The 16,550-nt window shown below is 40.5% G+C and overlaps 2 protein-coding genes and 1 non-coding gene across 7 annotated transcripts; 2 read left to right on the top strand and 1 right to left on the bottom strand.

The window, feature by feature from the left end:
* Positions 1 to 503: 503 nt before the first annotated feature.
* brms1 (BRMS1 transcriptional repressor and anoikis regulator) lies at positions 504 to 7,270 on the top strand. 5 transcript variants are annotated; one of them, XM_056368394.1, is made up of 10 exons: positions 504 to 640; positions 2,443 to 2,670; positions 2,792 to 2,882; positions 2,964 to 3,091; positions 4,381 to 4,460; positions 4,695 to 4,791; positions 4,975 to 5,064; positions 5,332 to 5,396; positions 5,602 to 5,641; positions 6,900 to 7,270. In XM_056368394.1, exons 2-10 carry the CDS (start codon positions 2,445 to 2,447, stop codon positions 6,935 to 6,937), a joined length of 855 nt encoding a protein of 284 aa, XP_056224369.1. In that variant the 5' UTR covers positions 504 to 640; positions 2,443 to 2,444; the 3' UTR covers positions 6,938 to 7,270. The 5 variants fall into 5 exon arrangements, with proteins under 5 accessions (XP_056224369.1, XP_056224367.1, XP_056224370.1 ...); XM_056368392.1 differs by lacking the exon at positions 6,900 to 7,270 and adding an exon at positions 6,788 to 6,891; XM_056368395.1 differs by lacking the exon at positions 6,900 to 7,270 and adding an exon at positions 5,718 to 6,779.
* Positions 7,271 to 10,131: 2,861 nt separating this feature from the next.
* Positions 10,132 to 15,538, bottom strand: tmem179ba (transmembrane protein 179Ba). Its single transcript, XM_056369295.1, has 5 exons — positions 15,405 to 15,538; positions 14,253 to 14,449; positions 13,050 to 13,187; positions 12,464 to 12,542; positions 10,132 to 11,682 (listed from the first exon to the last, which is right to left on the bottom strand). The coding sequence occupies exons 1-5, from the start codon at positions 15,501 to 15,503 to the stop codon at positions 11,482 to 11,484; spliced, it is 714 nt and encodes a 237-aa protein (XP_056225270.1). The 5' UTR covers positions 15,504 to 15,538; the 3' UTR covers positions 10,132 to 11,481.
* Positions 11,264 to 11,345, top strand: trnas-gcu (transfer RNA serine (anticodon GCU)). The gene has a single exon. It is a non-coding gene; the product is annotated as a tRNA-Ser (tRNA).
* Positions 15,539 to 16,550: the final 1,012 nt, after the last annotated feature.

The following is a 16,550-nucleotide window of genomic DNA, read 5'->3' on the forward strand; positions in this document are numbered from 1 at the left end:
TGGCCTTACCGTAACTAAGTTCAGTGTGGCCAAAGCAGCTTTACAAGGTTGTCAGTGTAAGAATAATACGAGTAAAAATAATTATTAAGACATTAAAACGGTTCACATACTACTATATACTATCACACAATATGCACCTACATTGCACCTACATTACGAACTGCATTATTATAGCAAATAGAATACTGTAATGAAAGAAAAGCATTTCTTGTCCATCAAAGATTGTCTAGTTTTTATTGTGGACGTTTGAAATTAAGTTATTGCTATTATATTGTATTATATTATATTATATTATATTATATTATATTATATTATATTATATCATATTTTAAAAAGTGAGATGCGCGCTTTTCGCATGAAGTCCAACCTATTGGTTCATTGTGATGAGTTCCAGCAACAAACTCGATTGTGATTGGCTTGTGCAACCTGCTTTAGCTTTTTGATTGGACAGGCGACGTTCGGGATGCTCGCTCCTATTGGTCAGCCCCAACAGTAGCGCTTCCCGCTGATTGGCTGAGCTTACGGGTTGTAGAGTCCGGCAAAGTGTCGAACTGGGGACTGAAGTGAAGAGGAAGTACTTTTTAAAATGGAAATCTGGCAAATCATAGTTTAACTTTCTTCAGCCGAACGGAGGGAGAAGGTGAGGAGTCTCTTCTGTTTACTGTCCAGTCTGAGGAAAGGAAGGTTATTTGTTTACAAACAGCATCGCCCGCTGCATGGTGGCATGGAGGGATAACGTTATCTATTAATCCGTGTGCAGTAGGAAGAGAGGGTCAGTATGAACGCTACTCTGTCAATGCTTCAGCTTGTTTAGTGACATTTAAACACCGATTATATTGATTTTTATCAAATGTTTAGAGCTAATGTCTGTCAGTAGATGAACTTATTCTGGCTGTGATGAGCGGACAGTCATCCCCTTGCTGTGTGCGGTTTCAATTGTTAGCTAGTGTTGCACTTGACTTCACTGTGGTTTATTTGCCGCTAAATCGAGATGAAAGTGCAACAACGAGTCTCGGTTAATTTACTGGACATTGTGAGTAAATGGACGGACAGTATGACAGACTTTAGGCACAGTCCGGCTCTTTGTTTTAGTTTAAAAGCCGCCGTTGAGCTTGTAACGTTAACAGTTTTACTCAATGACATCACGGAAGCTACTAGTGGTCAAGAGAGGCAAAGTGAGGCAGTACGTCCGGTTAGTAAACAAAATAAAAGCCCTAATTATTGCTGTAAAGGAAATAAAGAGTTTATATCCTACCAGTAATTACTTTCCTTTAAGTGCTTCTTAGGGTATTTCTTTTTCTCGCATTTAATTTTTCCTTTTCGTCAATAACAATCAAGTAATTTCCGGTCTTGTGCCATGTTTTTCTAGCTGACTTTGACAGAGGTACGGAAGCCATACGGTAGCTCGGTGTCCCGCTGCTGTTCCATGTAATTCAGCTCAGTCTGCAGAGTAAGCTGAAATGTTCTGTTAAACCACGGACAGCTCTCTGCCTCACCAACAGAGCGGTGTGTTTTTATCCCGTGTCTGCTTTCTATGTCTTTAAGGCGTATCATTATTACATTACATTACATTACATTACATTACATTACAGCAGAGTCAGAAAGGATGTTGTTATTCATCAACATCACTCGGGACAATGGCGAGAAAAGTTAGCACCAGTAAAACAATAGACACTGGTGTATTGTTAGTCTGTATGTAGAACTGCCATTAGTGTAAATACCTTTGAGTAGAGAGACACAAGCTCACTGCAGTAGGAGTGGGGCCAAGGTCAGAGCCCCCTGACAGACGTATAATTACTTCAAACTTAACTTTTTCATCAGAATTAGTGTATTTGTTCAGCATTGGATGCATTTAATATTTTCTTTTTCCAGAATATTACAGTTGTGATTTGGATGGCTATGTGTGCCCATGCAACGACATGAATTATTTTTTAGTGCGTTAAAAAGATATTGAGAAACAAAAAATATGAATATTTATTCAAATTATAATGCAAAGTCATTGGGCTTTTTTTCTTCTGAAAGAGTTCAGGATGTTGAGTCAAACACCTTTGCAGTTGTGCATTGGATTGGGTGATATGAATCCCCTTAATCACAGTATATGTCATTTTATATTACTATATATATTGTATCTTGTTTGTTTAATAGTACAGTTGATAAAGTGTTTATTGATAAACTAAAAAGATAGGATTGCCTGATGTAATTAATCAAATTAATTAAATTCCTGACACATTAACTTCTTTCATCACACTCATGTAAAAATGCTACACGAATGCAAAACTGATCTGGAGCATTGCTGTAATACTAATTTTTAAGATGGTAAAACCTCTGACTTTAGATAAATGATTAGTTTCTCAATAAATATATTGACATAATGCGCAAAACTAGTCGTGAATGCATTTTCTGACTTTTCAACCTCAACTTTTTATGACTGCATGTTTCCAGCTATGCCTGCCCAACCCCCTGTGAGGGAGCCAGAGGAGGAGATGGAGGCAGAAGGAGAGTCACAGCTCCCTGAGGCCAATGGAGAGGTGGAGGAACCGAGAGAGGATGGAGGAAGAGGAGGTGGAGGTGGCGAGGAGACCATGGAGGAGAGCGTGGAAGAGAGGGAGAGTGACTTAGAAGAGAGTGAAGAGGAAGAAGAAGAGGAGGAGGAGGAAGAGGAGAGTTCAGGTAAAAATTCAAGTGCTCTGCTGATTTATCACTTGTATGAAAATATCAAAGAAAAGACTGTATCCCAGTTCTTCATTGTTTCTCTCTCTCTCTCTCTCTCTCTCTCTCTGTCCCTGCGAAGAGATGGACGATGAGGACTGTGAGCGGAGGAGAGGGGAATGTCTAGATGAGATGTTGGATCTGGAAAAACAATTTCAGGAGCTCAAAGAAAAGTAAGTTAAACCTGGGGGCCGGACAGAAACCAGTCAGCTGTATGAAGGATGAAAAACACTGACTTCAGCATGTGATTGCAGGTTGTTTCGGGAGCGGCTGAACCAGGTGAAAGTGAAGCTGGACGAGGTGTTGACAGGGAAGGCTGGAGAATACAGAGAACCACTGGCTGCGCTACAGAACAGCATGCAGATACGAACACAAGTGGCCGGTATGTATCTCATTTGTTGAATCTGTACAAAGACTGAAGTGTAAAAACACAGAGTTTTGGTTTTATAGGTGCTTCTCATAGGGGGCCGTTAATGTTCAAATTTTAAGTTACAATATGAAATAGTAGGATGGTAACATATGCACATGTACTTATCGTCATTATTATTATTATTATTACATATTTCATTATGCTGTACAGTCCAAAACAGCAACATAATGTTGTCCAAAATAATTAACAGAGAATAGCACTTGAGGTACATTATACAAAATGATTTTTATCATATCAAGCTTCTTTCAGCCAAATTTAACAAACAACAATTTACAAGATGAACAAAACACAGGAAGTCTGTGACACCAGGATTGTGCCTCCAACAAGATAAAAAAAAATAAAAAAAATCAGATCAGATGTGTGATTTACTGTTTTGATATGTAGAAGAAAATCAGCTGTACTTGATAGGACAGTAACACACCACTATAGCTCACCTCCTGTCTGTGTCTCCTGATGCTGTAAGTGGCTGTAAACGCTGTTGATGTTGTGAAATCATGAAGCAATAGTAGGCAAAGCTCTGATGAGTAATTCGCTTTCCAGCCTGTTACACAAGCTCAGAGTTACGCTACAAATTGAAAATAAACTGACTGTAGCGAAGTGCCGACTCTACTGCTGGAAGACAAATCATTTCATTCAACGTTTGTGTAGATTTCCTCATAGTATCTTGAATGGGTTGCATTAGGTCAGGACCAGTAGTTTTCCAATGCACTCTCGCTCTCTTCTCTCTCACTCTCTCTCTCTCGCTCACTCACTCGCTCACTTGCTCTAAACAAAGGTAAACAAAGATCACGTGACTGCTCTCTGTTCGACCGCTCATCAGCAGTGGATAATTATTATTATTATTGATGGCCATTATCAAAGGCAAACTCAACATAGAAAGACAGGGCTGACAGTAGCAGCAGCGGTCTGGACACACACTGCGAGCTGCAACAGTTCAGCGAGGTAGCCATCGCACAGAGGCGAGGTGATGCAAGAGGGCAACTCATTCCTGTTATGTTATCGCTGGTCAAGTTGACGTCGATAATAATAACAATAGTTCTGTCAGTTAAAGTCTTCCGGGACTTTGTCAGGCATCTTGGAACAAAATGAAATTGCCACTGGTTGTACTAAATGATGATGAGGTTGTGTGGTGTCACTGTCTGTCTATCTGCTTCTGAAAGTGACTAAGGACACGGAAATCTAAAAATACCCACTCTGGCGTTTTTCTGTCTCAAACATCCTGTCTCTGTCTTCATGTACAGGAGTGTACAGAGAGTTGTGTCTGCAGGTGATCAAACACAAGCATGAGTGTGAAGTACAAGGAGCACGGCAGCACCTGGAGGTAATGCTTATTGAATATTGATATCAGTTAATATTAATTGATATTAATATTGATTACGTATTCATATTAAATATCTATTTGTATATACTATATTATCTATTATTTATCTTTTTTTAACTTTCAAATTTGTAGTATTTGATATTGTCATTTTGCAGTTCTTTTGTACTGTTCACTTAAAAAAAATTAGTACAAAACTTACACTGTGCCTGTCTGTATGTGTATTGTGTGTTACAGAGTGAGAAGACGTTGCTGTTTGACGCCATGAAGACGGAGCTGCTGGAAAAGATAAGGAGACTGGAGGAGGACAGACAGAATATAGATCTCACCTCAGGTACACACACACACACACACACACACACACTGCAGGATATCATTCAGCATTTTTTTCTTTAAGGAAAAACATAGTGACATTTCCTCCCTTTGTCTTTATAGCCTATTGTCAGGAGAGAGATAAACCTACAGATAATCAGTGAGACTTTGTAAAAATGAATGGGATTTTTTTTTCTCTTCTCAGAGTGGAGCGATGAGATGAGGAGCAAGAAGTGTAAAAGAAAGAACCCGCTGGGTCGGTCGGAGAGAAAAAAGAAAGTAGCTCTGGTTTCAGGTAAAAATGGATCCTTTATTATTTATTCTGATCATCTGTCCAACTCATCATCCTTCTTTTACCGTCTTTCTTATTAAACCAGTAGATGTCCATATTAGTCCCGCTGCCTTCCAGTCTTTTTCAAGCTGATGTATGTTTGAAATGTGCTGTGGTTTCTCTCTGTGTTTTATTCTGCCACCTGTCTCATCTATCACCTGTCTGACTGTAAAATGGAAGCTGCTAACAGACCAACAGATTCATTAATAAAACTCCTTTTCTGTCTCACAGGACCTTTCATTGTCTACATGTTGAGAGACATCGACATACTTGAAGACTGGACAGCTATAAAGAAAGTATGTTTGTAATTCTGAAAATGTCTCAGCTGTTCGCACATTAAAATGTCTTTTACGGTGCATTGACAACAACTAAATGAACCTAATTAGGCTCTGCTTTGAGTTATTATCTGCTGCATGATCATCACAGTGTTTTCAATTTTGAACATTTAAAATGTCCATGGTTATCGATGTTTTGGTAACGTTGTCTTTGTGTGCTTTTCAGGCAAAAGCTGCACTGTCGCCACTAAAAAAGAAAGCTGAAAGTAAGTCTACCTCTAGCTCACACGTACAGTATAAGCATACCACGCTGTGAGGGTTGTGTCTCTAACCCATCATCAGTTTGTCTTTCAGAGCGGTGATGATCGGCGGGTCCCAGTGACAACCAAACCAAACCGAACACACACACACACACACATTCCCAACTACTTCCTCTAACACTTACAGTTTTGTGTCCTCGACTAAAGCAGCCCAGCAGACTGATCTTTTTTTTTTTTTTCTGCACCTTTAACCCCAGCAACCACCCCGCCGCCCCCCTACTGCTTGTTTGTTATCTATTGCTATTTAAAATAAGTTCTTAATATGACAACCATGTATTTATAGAATGATTTATAATGGTGATTAAAATTTGAATGTTTTGTGACACAAGGTTTGTGCGTGTGCCTCTGCTTCGCTTGTGATGTGTGTTTTAATCTTTAGGTAACCTGTAACCTTTTCCAAAACAATATTAAGATTCTTGAAGGAAGTGTTAATGAAATTAGTAAAAAATTAATTCTTGAGAGTTTTACAAGGAAAAGAAGAAGAAAGTTTTACATTTTGAGAAAAATAAAACCCATACTATTTCAAGAACAGTGAGAAAATGTTATGTCCAAACATTGTCCTTGCATCTTTATGAGCCGTCCATTCTGAACCACCAGCTGCTAAAGAAGGAACAGAGACCTGGAACATAATCAGGATTTTAGAAATAATAATATCATGAGTCTAAACTCCCCCACCACAACAATTCTCAAGGCACTAAGATGTTTGAGGACAGACACCAACAAAAAGTCTGTAAAGGTCTGTTTTCAGCTTAAAAGCCGTGACAAACCCTTTGTATTCTACCTGCTCATTAAGACTGTAAAGTTAACGGCTAGCCGGCGAACATACTGAAGCATTTAGCAACTAAACAGTCGGATATTTCCCTCAGGGGTTGTTGGAGACCTAAACAGAGCTACAAACAACTCCAAATGAAGGTCGATGTGGATCCTCCAGCTGGATGTATAAATAGGAAACTGTGAAGAAAAAAAATAGCAAGTGAAAGAAAATGTAGTAGTGTGGATGTAGCCTCTAAGAAACCCACATGGCACTTGTATGAAGCAGGGAGTCTAAAGCTCCTGATCTGTGCTGATTTGTGGCTCTTCACTCCTGACCAGATAAAGCTCTTCAGGCACACTCGGCGGCAGCAGGAATTTTCAACAGTGTGTGTGTAGAGATGAGTCTTTGCAACCCCCTGACTGGCTGAATCTCCTCCCATGCTCTTCACAGTGGTGTGGTTTCTCTGCTGTGTGAATATTTCCTGCTGAGACGTCCTCTCTCCGTGAAGCACCTCCAGCAGAACTCACAGTGGGACTGTTTTTGTAGACCAGGTGTAGCGCTTTCCGCTCCCATCACATCTGTATGGTTTCTCTGCTGTGGGAACACACTTGATGGGACTTCGACTCTGCCTCTGACTTCGTCTCCCGCACCGCTTACAGCAGCAGATGTCGCCTGGTGTGGCTACCCTTCTGTGACTTGTGTTGGTCTGGAGGCCGGAGGCTGTAGGAAAGCTTTTCTCACACAGTTACATTGGTGTGGTTTCTCTGCAGTGTGAAGGCGCTGGTGTGGCTTCAGAATCCAAATAAATAAACAAATAAATGAAAATGAACTGTGTACTTTTCTTGAACCTTGAAGCTCGACATAAAGCTGACTGAACACTATTTATTTTTTGTTAATTTTACGCCCTCTAGTATGATCTGCTCATCTTGATAATCATTCACAAAAATATTCAAATATTACATATTTTTCATTAAATTATTTTGTAGAATATTACAGCTCTCAGCCTGTCAGGTCAAAGAGACTTATTTTGACAACTACATGATTTTCTCATGATTATGAATTTTCTTTTAATTTGGAGTTAAAAGTTATTGATACATGTTCAACAGCTTCTGGGTACCGTTTCCATGGGAACAGGGCTAGAGCCTTGTGAGGCACGCAGGTGTGTCGGAGTAAATGTAGGAAAATACATGTTTCTTTCTTATTTTGGGGACTAATACTAATATACATTGGTTGCACAGGATCTACTCAACAATTTACAAATGTAGTGATGTGGAGATGTGGATATGTTTGCGGATAGTAAGCGACATAAGCAGACAAGAATGTGTTTGTAAAGTGTTTATTAGACATGAAAAGGAGAAAGAGGAGAGGGAATTCGTGTGTGTTTTCATGTTTCAACCTGCAGCAAAGGCCTGGAGTCTGAGAAAGAACTGTGAATATTGAGAAAATGCCTTTTTTACCCTTCTGTTCTTGTTTTATTTTCCTCTTCTCTCAACACCCTGACAAACCACACATTTTACTTAGACTTCTGATTCAATTTTTTCTTCAGAAAAGTAATTTTCAGCAAAATGTCGATGTTGGTACTATTAACGATATCCTGTCCTAAACTACAGAGACCGACTTTTCAAGTGATCATTAGAAGTTGGCGCTCTGTTTAAAGTGCATCTTATTTACTTCTCTTGCCTTTTTTTTTTACCATCATTTCAATTGTTCACCCTCTCCCCTTCCTGTTTCTATTCTGTCTGTTTTCCTCCCTCAAGTCTCATTCTTCCTCCCTCATCCATTCCGCTTCCTCCTCTCAGAGTTTCTATCAGCTGCCCCCCTTCCCAACTCTTTCTTAACCCCTCATCCCTCTGTCCTACTCATCACCTGGGTGCCAAACAAAGGGTTTCGGTGGGAGCCTGGCTAACAGTTCATGACATGTAGGATGCTGCTCCCCTCTGTCACGTTACTATCTCCCCTCTTCCTCATCTCCTCACAGCTGCTTGCTGAGTTTACGCGCCTGCCTCTCCCTGGCTTCGAAGGCGGCTTTGGTGTCCAGCAGCTCGTCCAGCTGCCGGCGGATGCGAGCCATATCGAGCTGGGTGGCCTCGCACTGCTCCCTCAGGGAGGCCGACTCCACCCTCAGCTGCATGGTGGCCATGGAGAGCTGCTCGCTGCGCTCACGGCACTGCAACTGCATCCTCTTGGCATCGCTCAGGAGAGACTCCACGCTCACGGCCACCGACTCACACTGATCCTGAGACATGCTCTGGACAGAGATGAGGGGGAGAGATGGAGGTCAGATGTCAAAACTGAAGCTCTGGATCTGGACAGGATACATCGATTGGCTCAAGGACATTTAAGCAGACAGATGCTTGGAAACAGAGACTTAACGCACATTTGTCCAGTTGAAGTGCTCTCTGTGATTTTAATGTGAGATTTAAGGACTCTGCTCTATTCTCCAGTTTCTGTACTGTCTGATTTGGCAGTAATCTACAGCTCTCCTGCCAAAAAAGCAGATAAAGTGAATCAATAGCTCACAGTCACAAGTCCAGCACAGATCAACAGGTTTAAAACAGAACATTTGATCTGCGGAGAGTGAAGTAGCTTAAAGAGGCTTATCGTGGCTTAGCTCAGTCTACACTGTCCACTGCTCTTCTCTGTGTTTCTCTTTTATTCCTCTCCTGCCAGCAGTCCCTATCTCTGAAGCACGTTTTCACAGCACTCCTCTTTTTTCTCACTCATACACATTTACATCCACACAGCTTATTTCTCTCATCGGAAGCCAAACAATAAGAAGAAGTAAAAATGTCTTACCATACACAGACTCCTCCGGAGTCAAGTTTATCACAAGCTTTGAGGTAGATTTCTTCTGAGACTCGAGTTTCAGACAGTCCTCAGTGCTTTCCAGAGTGCTCTCTCTTCTTGTCCCTTTACAGACCTTCTGCACACAGCAACTCCAGGTATCCTTCTCCCTCTCTCCTGTCCCGTCTCTCCTTTCTCTCTCTCCTCAGTGAACATTATCTTCTACCTCAGGGCTCAAGCGAGGTCAGGTAATCCACCGAGATTAGATAGTTAGTGGAAGACAGAAGGAGTCCTTTTGGAATAGCAGGACTCATTCTGTCTATTTTTATCTGTCAGGGAACTGCTGGTGATTCATTCAGTCAGACAAATCAGCCACATCTATGGCAATCACAGTAAAGTGCAGGTATTTTCAGTAGCTACAAATCATATCATGTTTTTTTTCCCCTTCAAAAGAACAAAAAAAATTCAAGTCATTTCTATTGTGTCATAAATCTACATTTTAGAATATGCAGCCACATCTTAATGAATATGTATTTTATAATGTTTATTTCAAATAATAGTGATGATGTAGCCACGAGGTCTGAGTTTTTGCCTTTGTGTAAACTCATTAAAACAAACTGATCTTGCAGACTGTGATGAAATTGATTGGATGCTAATCAATAGTAAACCCACAGTCTGTCAGTGGCCTGTTAGGTTTAACAGTCTGGGATAAACACATTTGCCAAACTGTTAGAAGCAGGGTAAAGCTTCTGATGAAATGAAAACAGCAAGAGTGAGTACACTACATATGTTTTGGCTCAAATCACTGCTCTCTGTTACTTGGCACTCGGTTTCTCAGATGCAGAATAAAGAGCGCCAGGATCTTTGATTGTGTTTGAAAACATTAGGCTTCAAAAAATAAGCAGAAGGACCAGTTTTATTGAAATTCACAAGCAAAGAAAAAAACCTGGCATGAAGTCATCAGCTTTATAGGCTTCAGGTGTGTAAAGGTCACCGACCCAATGAGTCATTACATCATTTCCTCGCCACAATAACAACATTATGGAGCGCTACACAGCACACAACCTCTGCCAAACTCTTCTTCTTCTCAAAATTTCACCTTTGTATTTAAATGACTGTGAACTAACACAGGAAATACTTAATTTAACATTTCAAATGTCTCTTTGTAGAGAGGTGGAAGTCTTTACTCATTACCAACCACCAGAGGGAGACACAACTCAGCATATCCATTTCCATGTCTCCATTCTGGTCAAGACAAAGTGGACTCCTGTTAAAGAGAGCCTTTTACCTAAGATAGTAGTCTTACAAAATAAAACAGTTAAGCTCATTGTGTTTAACTCTTTGCTTTATTGCTTAAAAAAAGTAGCACACATGTCATTTATCATGCCTGGAATTTAAAAATCCATTTGAATTATTTGCAAAATAATGTGATATAATGTTATATCCCTGTTGTTTCAAGTTGTAATGAGTGGTCCTTCAAACAGTGGTTTAGTTCACAGCTGACAGTGAACTTTCTGAGATTAAATGACAAATAGTTTGAGGCAGAATGAAAATAAGAGAAATTTGCCTCAATGTCATCATAAATAAGGAATGAAGAAAACCAACAGTAATAATAAAACTGGGTGGCACAGAGTAGTGACTCACGAGAACAACTTTGTAAAAATGTGACTTCAAGCTGTTGAAGCTACTGAGGAGTGAAAATGTTTTACATAGGAAACATCTGCCAGTCACAATAAAAGTACAAAATCTGGGCACAGTGGTGAAATATAAAACGAATGCCTGCAGTAAACATTCCCGTATTCCTTGGTTATGTAAACAAACTGAATGAACCAATCCATATTTCTGTGTGATGCAGTGGTCAGTCGGTTGAGAGGGGTTTGATAAGTGAGACGAGGTAAATGTGGGAAATGGGTAAATGCACATATCAGCTGTTTGATCTCTGTAGCATGTGATCAATCTGCTTAACACATGCCCTGACAGACACAAAGAGGCTGTGCAGGATTTTCACTTCTATTAATGCATGTGTGCCTGACGAGGTGGCCGAGTGGTTAAGGCGATGGACTGCTAATCCATTGTGCTCTGCACGCGTGGGTTCGAATCCCATCCTCGTCGAGTGTCAACACTTCTATTGTATCTATGTGCCAAAACACCCTTAAAAATTTTTTCTGCATCAATCATTTTGTGCTAGTGTGTGTGTGTGTGTGTGTGTGTGTGTGTGTTTTTTTTAACTCCTCTGTAACACCCATCCTCACTGTGGCCTAGGTGGACGGTTGAAAAATGGCTCCGTCTCTGCGGCCGTCACCCCGGGATCACCAAAAAGCCCGCCGGCCGGCCCACCATACCCTCCGAGCCCTCCTACAATCATCTTAGACCCTGAACTCTGACGCCTCTGGACGATCACAAGAACCCCGATGATGAGCCAGAAGAAGAAGTTGACCCACACTGCCGTCTAAAGGGGGGAGTCAGTGAGGAGACAACACGTGACACACAAGAAGAATATGAAGCTCTTTCATCTGAGAATCTATGTGGGAAGCGAGTGATAGAGAAGCTCTACATATATTCTCTTAAATGTTGTTTTAAATTATCTGTCTTGGCTACATGGTGATTTAAAGCAGCTGCCACTATATAAGGAAACTGATTTTTTTCATAGCTGTTTAAAGAGGCTATTTGTGGGAGCAGGTGGTGGTGATTGTCGCTTGACAAGAGCTTCGGCCAACGTTGCGTTTAAAGGACAAGAGGTTATAATACGCCCTCTGAGCAGCGCTACGTCTTCAAGGGAGATTGGAATGGTTTGCTATTGGAGAGTGGTGAGACAGGTCGGGTAAGAAAAGAGCTGTTACTGCAAACACTGGCTATGTGGCAATAGCAAAACTTACAAATAGCTCCTTTAAGACTGAATCAGTTTCTCTCCATTCATTCATTCATGTCCTTTTTGTAAAAAAAAATTCTATTCACTTTTCTTTTGAAAATCTAATTCCTGTGAACATTTGGAAATGTTTTCACTTATCAAACTGAAGAGGAGGTTAACTGAAGTGTTACAGTGTTGGATGTGTTGCATTGTAACTGCACTTTTTCTGAGCTTGGTCCTTGAATCATAATGTGGGACTGAACTTGAGCAACTTCTTAAATATTGTATCTTGCAATCAAATGTTGATGTTGACTGATGCATCAGAACTGGTTTAGGGATGTGATTCTAGACATAAAATAACAACACTGAATGAAATACTGACCTCAGCTTTAAGTAGATTGTTGTAGAACCTTCCTCCTTTAAGTGGACTGGCCCATTTTCTAGTCTGGGCCTCCTCGCATCTTGAGAGACAAAAACAGATTGCATATTAGAAAGTTGATAATTAAGTTTCAATCCATCTTTCTAGTCCTATCAAAGAGGTTTGAAAAGTAGCTAACAAGATATATTTTACTCCCCAAAGTCCCTTTAAAGTCATCATATCCACTAAGATGGACATAGATTGTCAAAATGAAATGACATTTATCTGCTTTCATATGCCAAGAGAAAAGAAAGTGGAGCTTTTATTGACAGAATGACAAAGTGTAAGTATGTTTAATAGGATAAATGAGGATGTGAAAAAGAGATGATGACAGAGAAAACAGAGGTTTGAAGAGAGCAAGCAAATATGAAGTAAAGCTCAGTAGGTTTCAAATGTTTTAGTTTCATTTGTGATTTGTTTGTGAGAGGTTTTGGTTGTGTGGACATGTCTGTGCAGGCATGAGTGTATAGCTCCACTGTGTATGCGTGTGTGTGTGTGTGTGTGTGTGTGTGTGTGTGTGTGTGTGTGTGTGTGTGTGTGTATGTTGAACCTGGTAATGTTCGGAACGGTGTGTATGACCGAGTTGCAGAGCGAGTCACGTCCGATCTTCAACATGCAGCCCGTGATGAGCAGGAAGAACAGGAAGACGCCGCACACAGCCACGATCAGGTTCATCCACACGCGCTCCCTGTGGAGGACAGAATAAACAGAGAGAGCGTGAGAACGGCGGTGAGCCTGTTTGAAGTCGGGGGAAAGAGAAATAGAGGAATAAAGTGTTATCTCAACCCCTGACCAAATGAGGAAATGATGTCAAACTACTGTATGTCACATATGACTTAGTTACCATGGCGTGACCTGTACCCTGCCCTCTTTTGATCATTTTTTAATTTCCATTCCATGTTTTTTTTCTCTCCTCACCAGCTCTGCAGCCTGTGCTGTTAAACCAGCTTCATGAGGTCACTGAGTCTGTAAAACCTGCACCTAAGCTTTATGAAACCATCCTGATAACCCGCCTAAAAGAATTTTATTAGTCTAGATTTTAGTGTCCCTTGTTTCATTGTGTCATAACAACATACATGTTCACATCAGTTTTAAGAAATATCAGCAGCAATTCAACAATCTTACTGTCACTTACTGATGTTTTGTCTGATTGTGGTCCTGGCATTTTTGAATTGTTTCTATGTCATTTACAGCAATAAGCCTGTTAATGTAGCAATAAAGTAACATGATTTAGATACTGGTATATCTCAATGATATGTTTTGCACTTGCATTTGCACTAAAACCCTCTCTGCAAACATGCAAAAATTAGTGGGGAAAATACTCTTTTGGGTATTGGTATTGTACATTATTGCATCTGTGTTTTGAGAGGAAACATTGATTAATGCCAAATTTTATACTTAACACAAACTATAAGTTTTTGTTTCAATTTTATAACATCAGCATTCAAATGCTGATATATGATAAACTGCAGCTGACTGTTTAAATTCAAGCAGTCTACATTTGCAAAGTTATAAAGTAAGAAGAGACCCATGTTGGTAGCTACATGTTGTCAAACCTTTGTCAGCCAGGAGCAGCATATAAAACCACTGCAGTTTGACTGAGGTTTGGTGGCTGTAAACTGTGCTTGCTGTTTATAGCTGGTTTAAAACAATGAACAATAAAGAAACAACTTCAAGGATTCAATCAGTGTAACACACATAACGTCCGGAACTGTTCCACGTGACGATAAAGATAAATACAACTGTTAGTCACCTTCTGATGTCCCCATCGATGCAGAAAGTGTACACCCAGTACAGAGACAGCGAGAAGCACACCACTGCCACCATGACTGAGATGGCCGACACAAAATAGCACAAAGACGAGGAGCTGGATGACTGAATCCCTATAAGGCTTGCTGTTGCATTGTAGTTGACATTTCCATATAGCATACACAGACCTCCAAAGTTGCCCTGAAAGAAAAGAGAGATATTTTGGACTTTTATTTTGTAGTTTCAGCTGTTTCTTTTCTGTTAGTTTGCTTCATTTAATTGTCTCAGTTTTGTTTCAGCGACTTTCTTTTTGTTCCACTGGAAAGACACACACACACACACACACACACACACACACACACACACACACACACACACACACACACACACACACACACTCTCTCTCTCTCTCACACACACACACACACAGGGCATCTGACTTCTATAAAGAGGCAGGGAGAATAATTGGGCACGAGGAGCATCTGCTCACAACAGTATCGGTATCTGGACACATGACTGTTGTTAGTGCGCGGGCACATCCATATCTAAGCTCGCGCGCATTTTTACAGGCTCACGCATTTCCTGATTAGATGAACGCTGTGATGTTGCTTTTCCACAGTGTCTTTAGCTAATAGCGTAAAATGAGTGCTGCTAATTAAATCTGATGGAGCGGAATGATACTGTATTGGTGATACTGTACTGATACTGATGGTGATGGCTGGTGATAGCAGTTCCCCTACTTGAGGATACAATTCAGAGGAAAGTGAACGCTCGTGTCTATTTTGAAGTCCTCGCGCTCTGGTAATACGTGGTAAAAATGTAACATCCAGAAAAATATGCTTCTGTATGAAATCAATTATTTTTGATGCACGAAAGCGTAAAATCTGCTTAACACAGAAAAGTAGCTGATTAAAACGCTTAATTGAGGAAACACTGTGCAAATGAACTGATAAAAGAGATTAGAAATGAAATTAAATACTTTTAAAAGTGTCCCAAATTAAAGGTCTACAGTTATTTGTCGTTTCGGCTGTCAATTCGGTGGACTTCAAACTTTCTAGCACAGACACAAGCACTGAAAAAGTTAATCTACCCGGAAGAGGATGGAGATACCAATAGCATATCAAGCTAGGTAATTTATTTTAGTGCATAAAGTCACCTGGACGATGGTGAGGGATGCGGCGGCAACAATCCCACAGACGAAACAGCTGGCGTACAGACCCAACTCCAGCAGCAGCAGTCCCGTGAACGCCATCATCCAGCGGCCCGGTGCCCGTCTGCAGGGAGACCAGCGTAAAGGCAGCCACAATAAGATGGAGAGCTTCCGGTAAAGTGTTTCAAAATAAAAAAAAAAGTACTACATGAAGAATCAACTGAAATGTAGTAAGGTGGACACGATGAACGTATGTTTAAGAATGCGTGGTAAAGAAAAGGTAAACCAATTTCAAGTGCAACTGGGTAAATCCAGTGAAATGTTCACAGTAAGGCAAAATGGACTATACAGTGGTTTAGCAAGCCTTTCGTTTTCCACTAATTGAATATCCTTGGGGGCTGTTGGAGGAGAAAGCAAACAGACTAATAATTTAATTTCCACAAATTATAAATCCAGAAAAAATCTTCCTGACTATCATTTTGCCATATGTTGCAAAAACATGATTTCAAAAGCCAGATGCAACCATTATGATCCCAAAATAATCAACTCACCTGTCTCTTCTTGGGACAAATGGCACGCCTAATATTTGAAGGCAAAAACAGTTGATTTCCGGCGATACTTTTGGCTGTTTTTTTTATCCGCTGGACTCGGCTCTCACTCAAAGTCCAGTTGCCCGAAGCGTCGATCCTGCGGTTCAGTTCGGTGCCTCCAGTTTTTAGTTTCAATAAGCTACTGCTTCTCTTGAGCTCCACCAGATGTGCACGTCCGATTATAAATGCGTAAAAATCGTTTTATTTTGTCACACTGACCGGTATATTAACTTGGACACTGGCTGTCATACAGGTCCATTTTCCTCGGGTCAGGAGTTGGTTTCATCGGATAACCTAGAAAGATAAACTGAAAGCTGTGGGAAGCAGCAAGAAGGGAAGATGAATGGATACAAGGGATGATCAATCATCTTTAAACTAAGGCCTTAGCACATCTGCAAACTGAAAGCCTTGGGCTTTATCTACACACATTTCTGATAATCATATGGTACCAACTATTGATATAACAGTATTAAAAGTAGACAATGCAGTTATAATATGCAGTAGACAATCAGGTGGCCAGACTTAGTCAAAGGTTGAGCTACTTGAGGATTTAGAGGCATGT

The sequence above is a fragment of the Seriola aureovittata genome, chromosome 23 (genome assembly GCF_021018895.1).
Source record: "Seriola aureovittata isolate HTS-2021-v1 ecotype China chromosome 23, ASM2101889v1, whole genome shotgun sequence".
Taxonomy (NCBI): domain Eukaryota; kingdom Metazoa; phylum Chordata; class Actinopteri; order Carangiformes; family Carangidae; genus Seriola; species Seriola aureovittata.

Bases quoted from the DNA above. Each gene is read 5' to 3' on its own strand.
- brms1 (XM_056368392.1), top strand. From the start codon at position 2,445: ATGCCTGCCCAACCCCCTGTGAGGGAGCCAGAGGAGGAGATGGAGGCA. The intron at 4,792-4,974 runs GTACACACACAC...TTCTCTTCTCAG, and splicing joins GAATATAGATCTCACCTCAG to AGTGGAGCGATGAGATGAGG. The intron at 5,065-5,331 runs GTAAAAATGGAT...TCTGTCTCACAG, and splicing joins GAAAGTAGCTCTGGTTTCAG to GACCTTTCATTGTCTACATG.
- tmem179ba (XM_056369295.1), bottom strand. From the start codon at position 15,503: ATGATGGCGTTCACGGGACTGCTGCTGCTGGAGTTGGGTCTGTACGCC. The intron at 14,450-15,404 runs GTGACTTTATGC...CTTTTCTTTCAG, and splicing joins CATCCCTCACCATCGTCCAG to GGCAACTTTGGAGGTCTGTG. The intron at 13,188-14,252 runs GTGACTAACAGT...TGTCCTCCACAG, and splicing joins ATCGATGGGGACATCAGAAG to GGAGCGCGTGTGGATGAACC.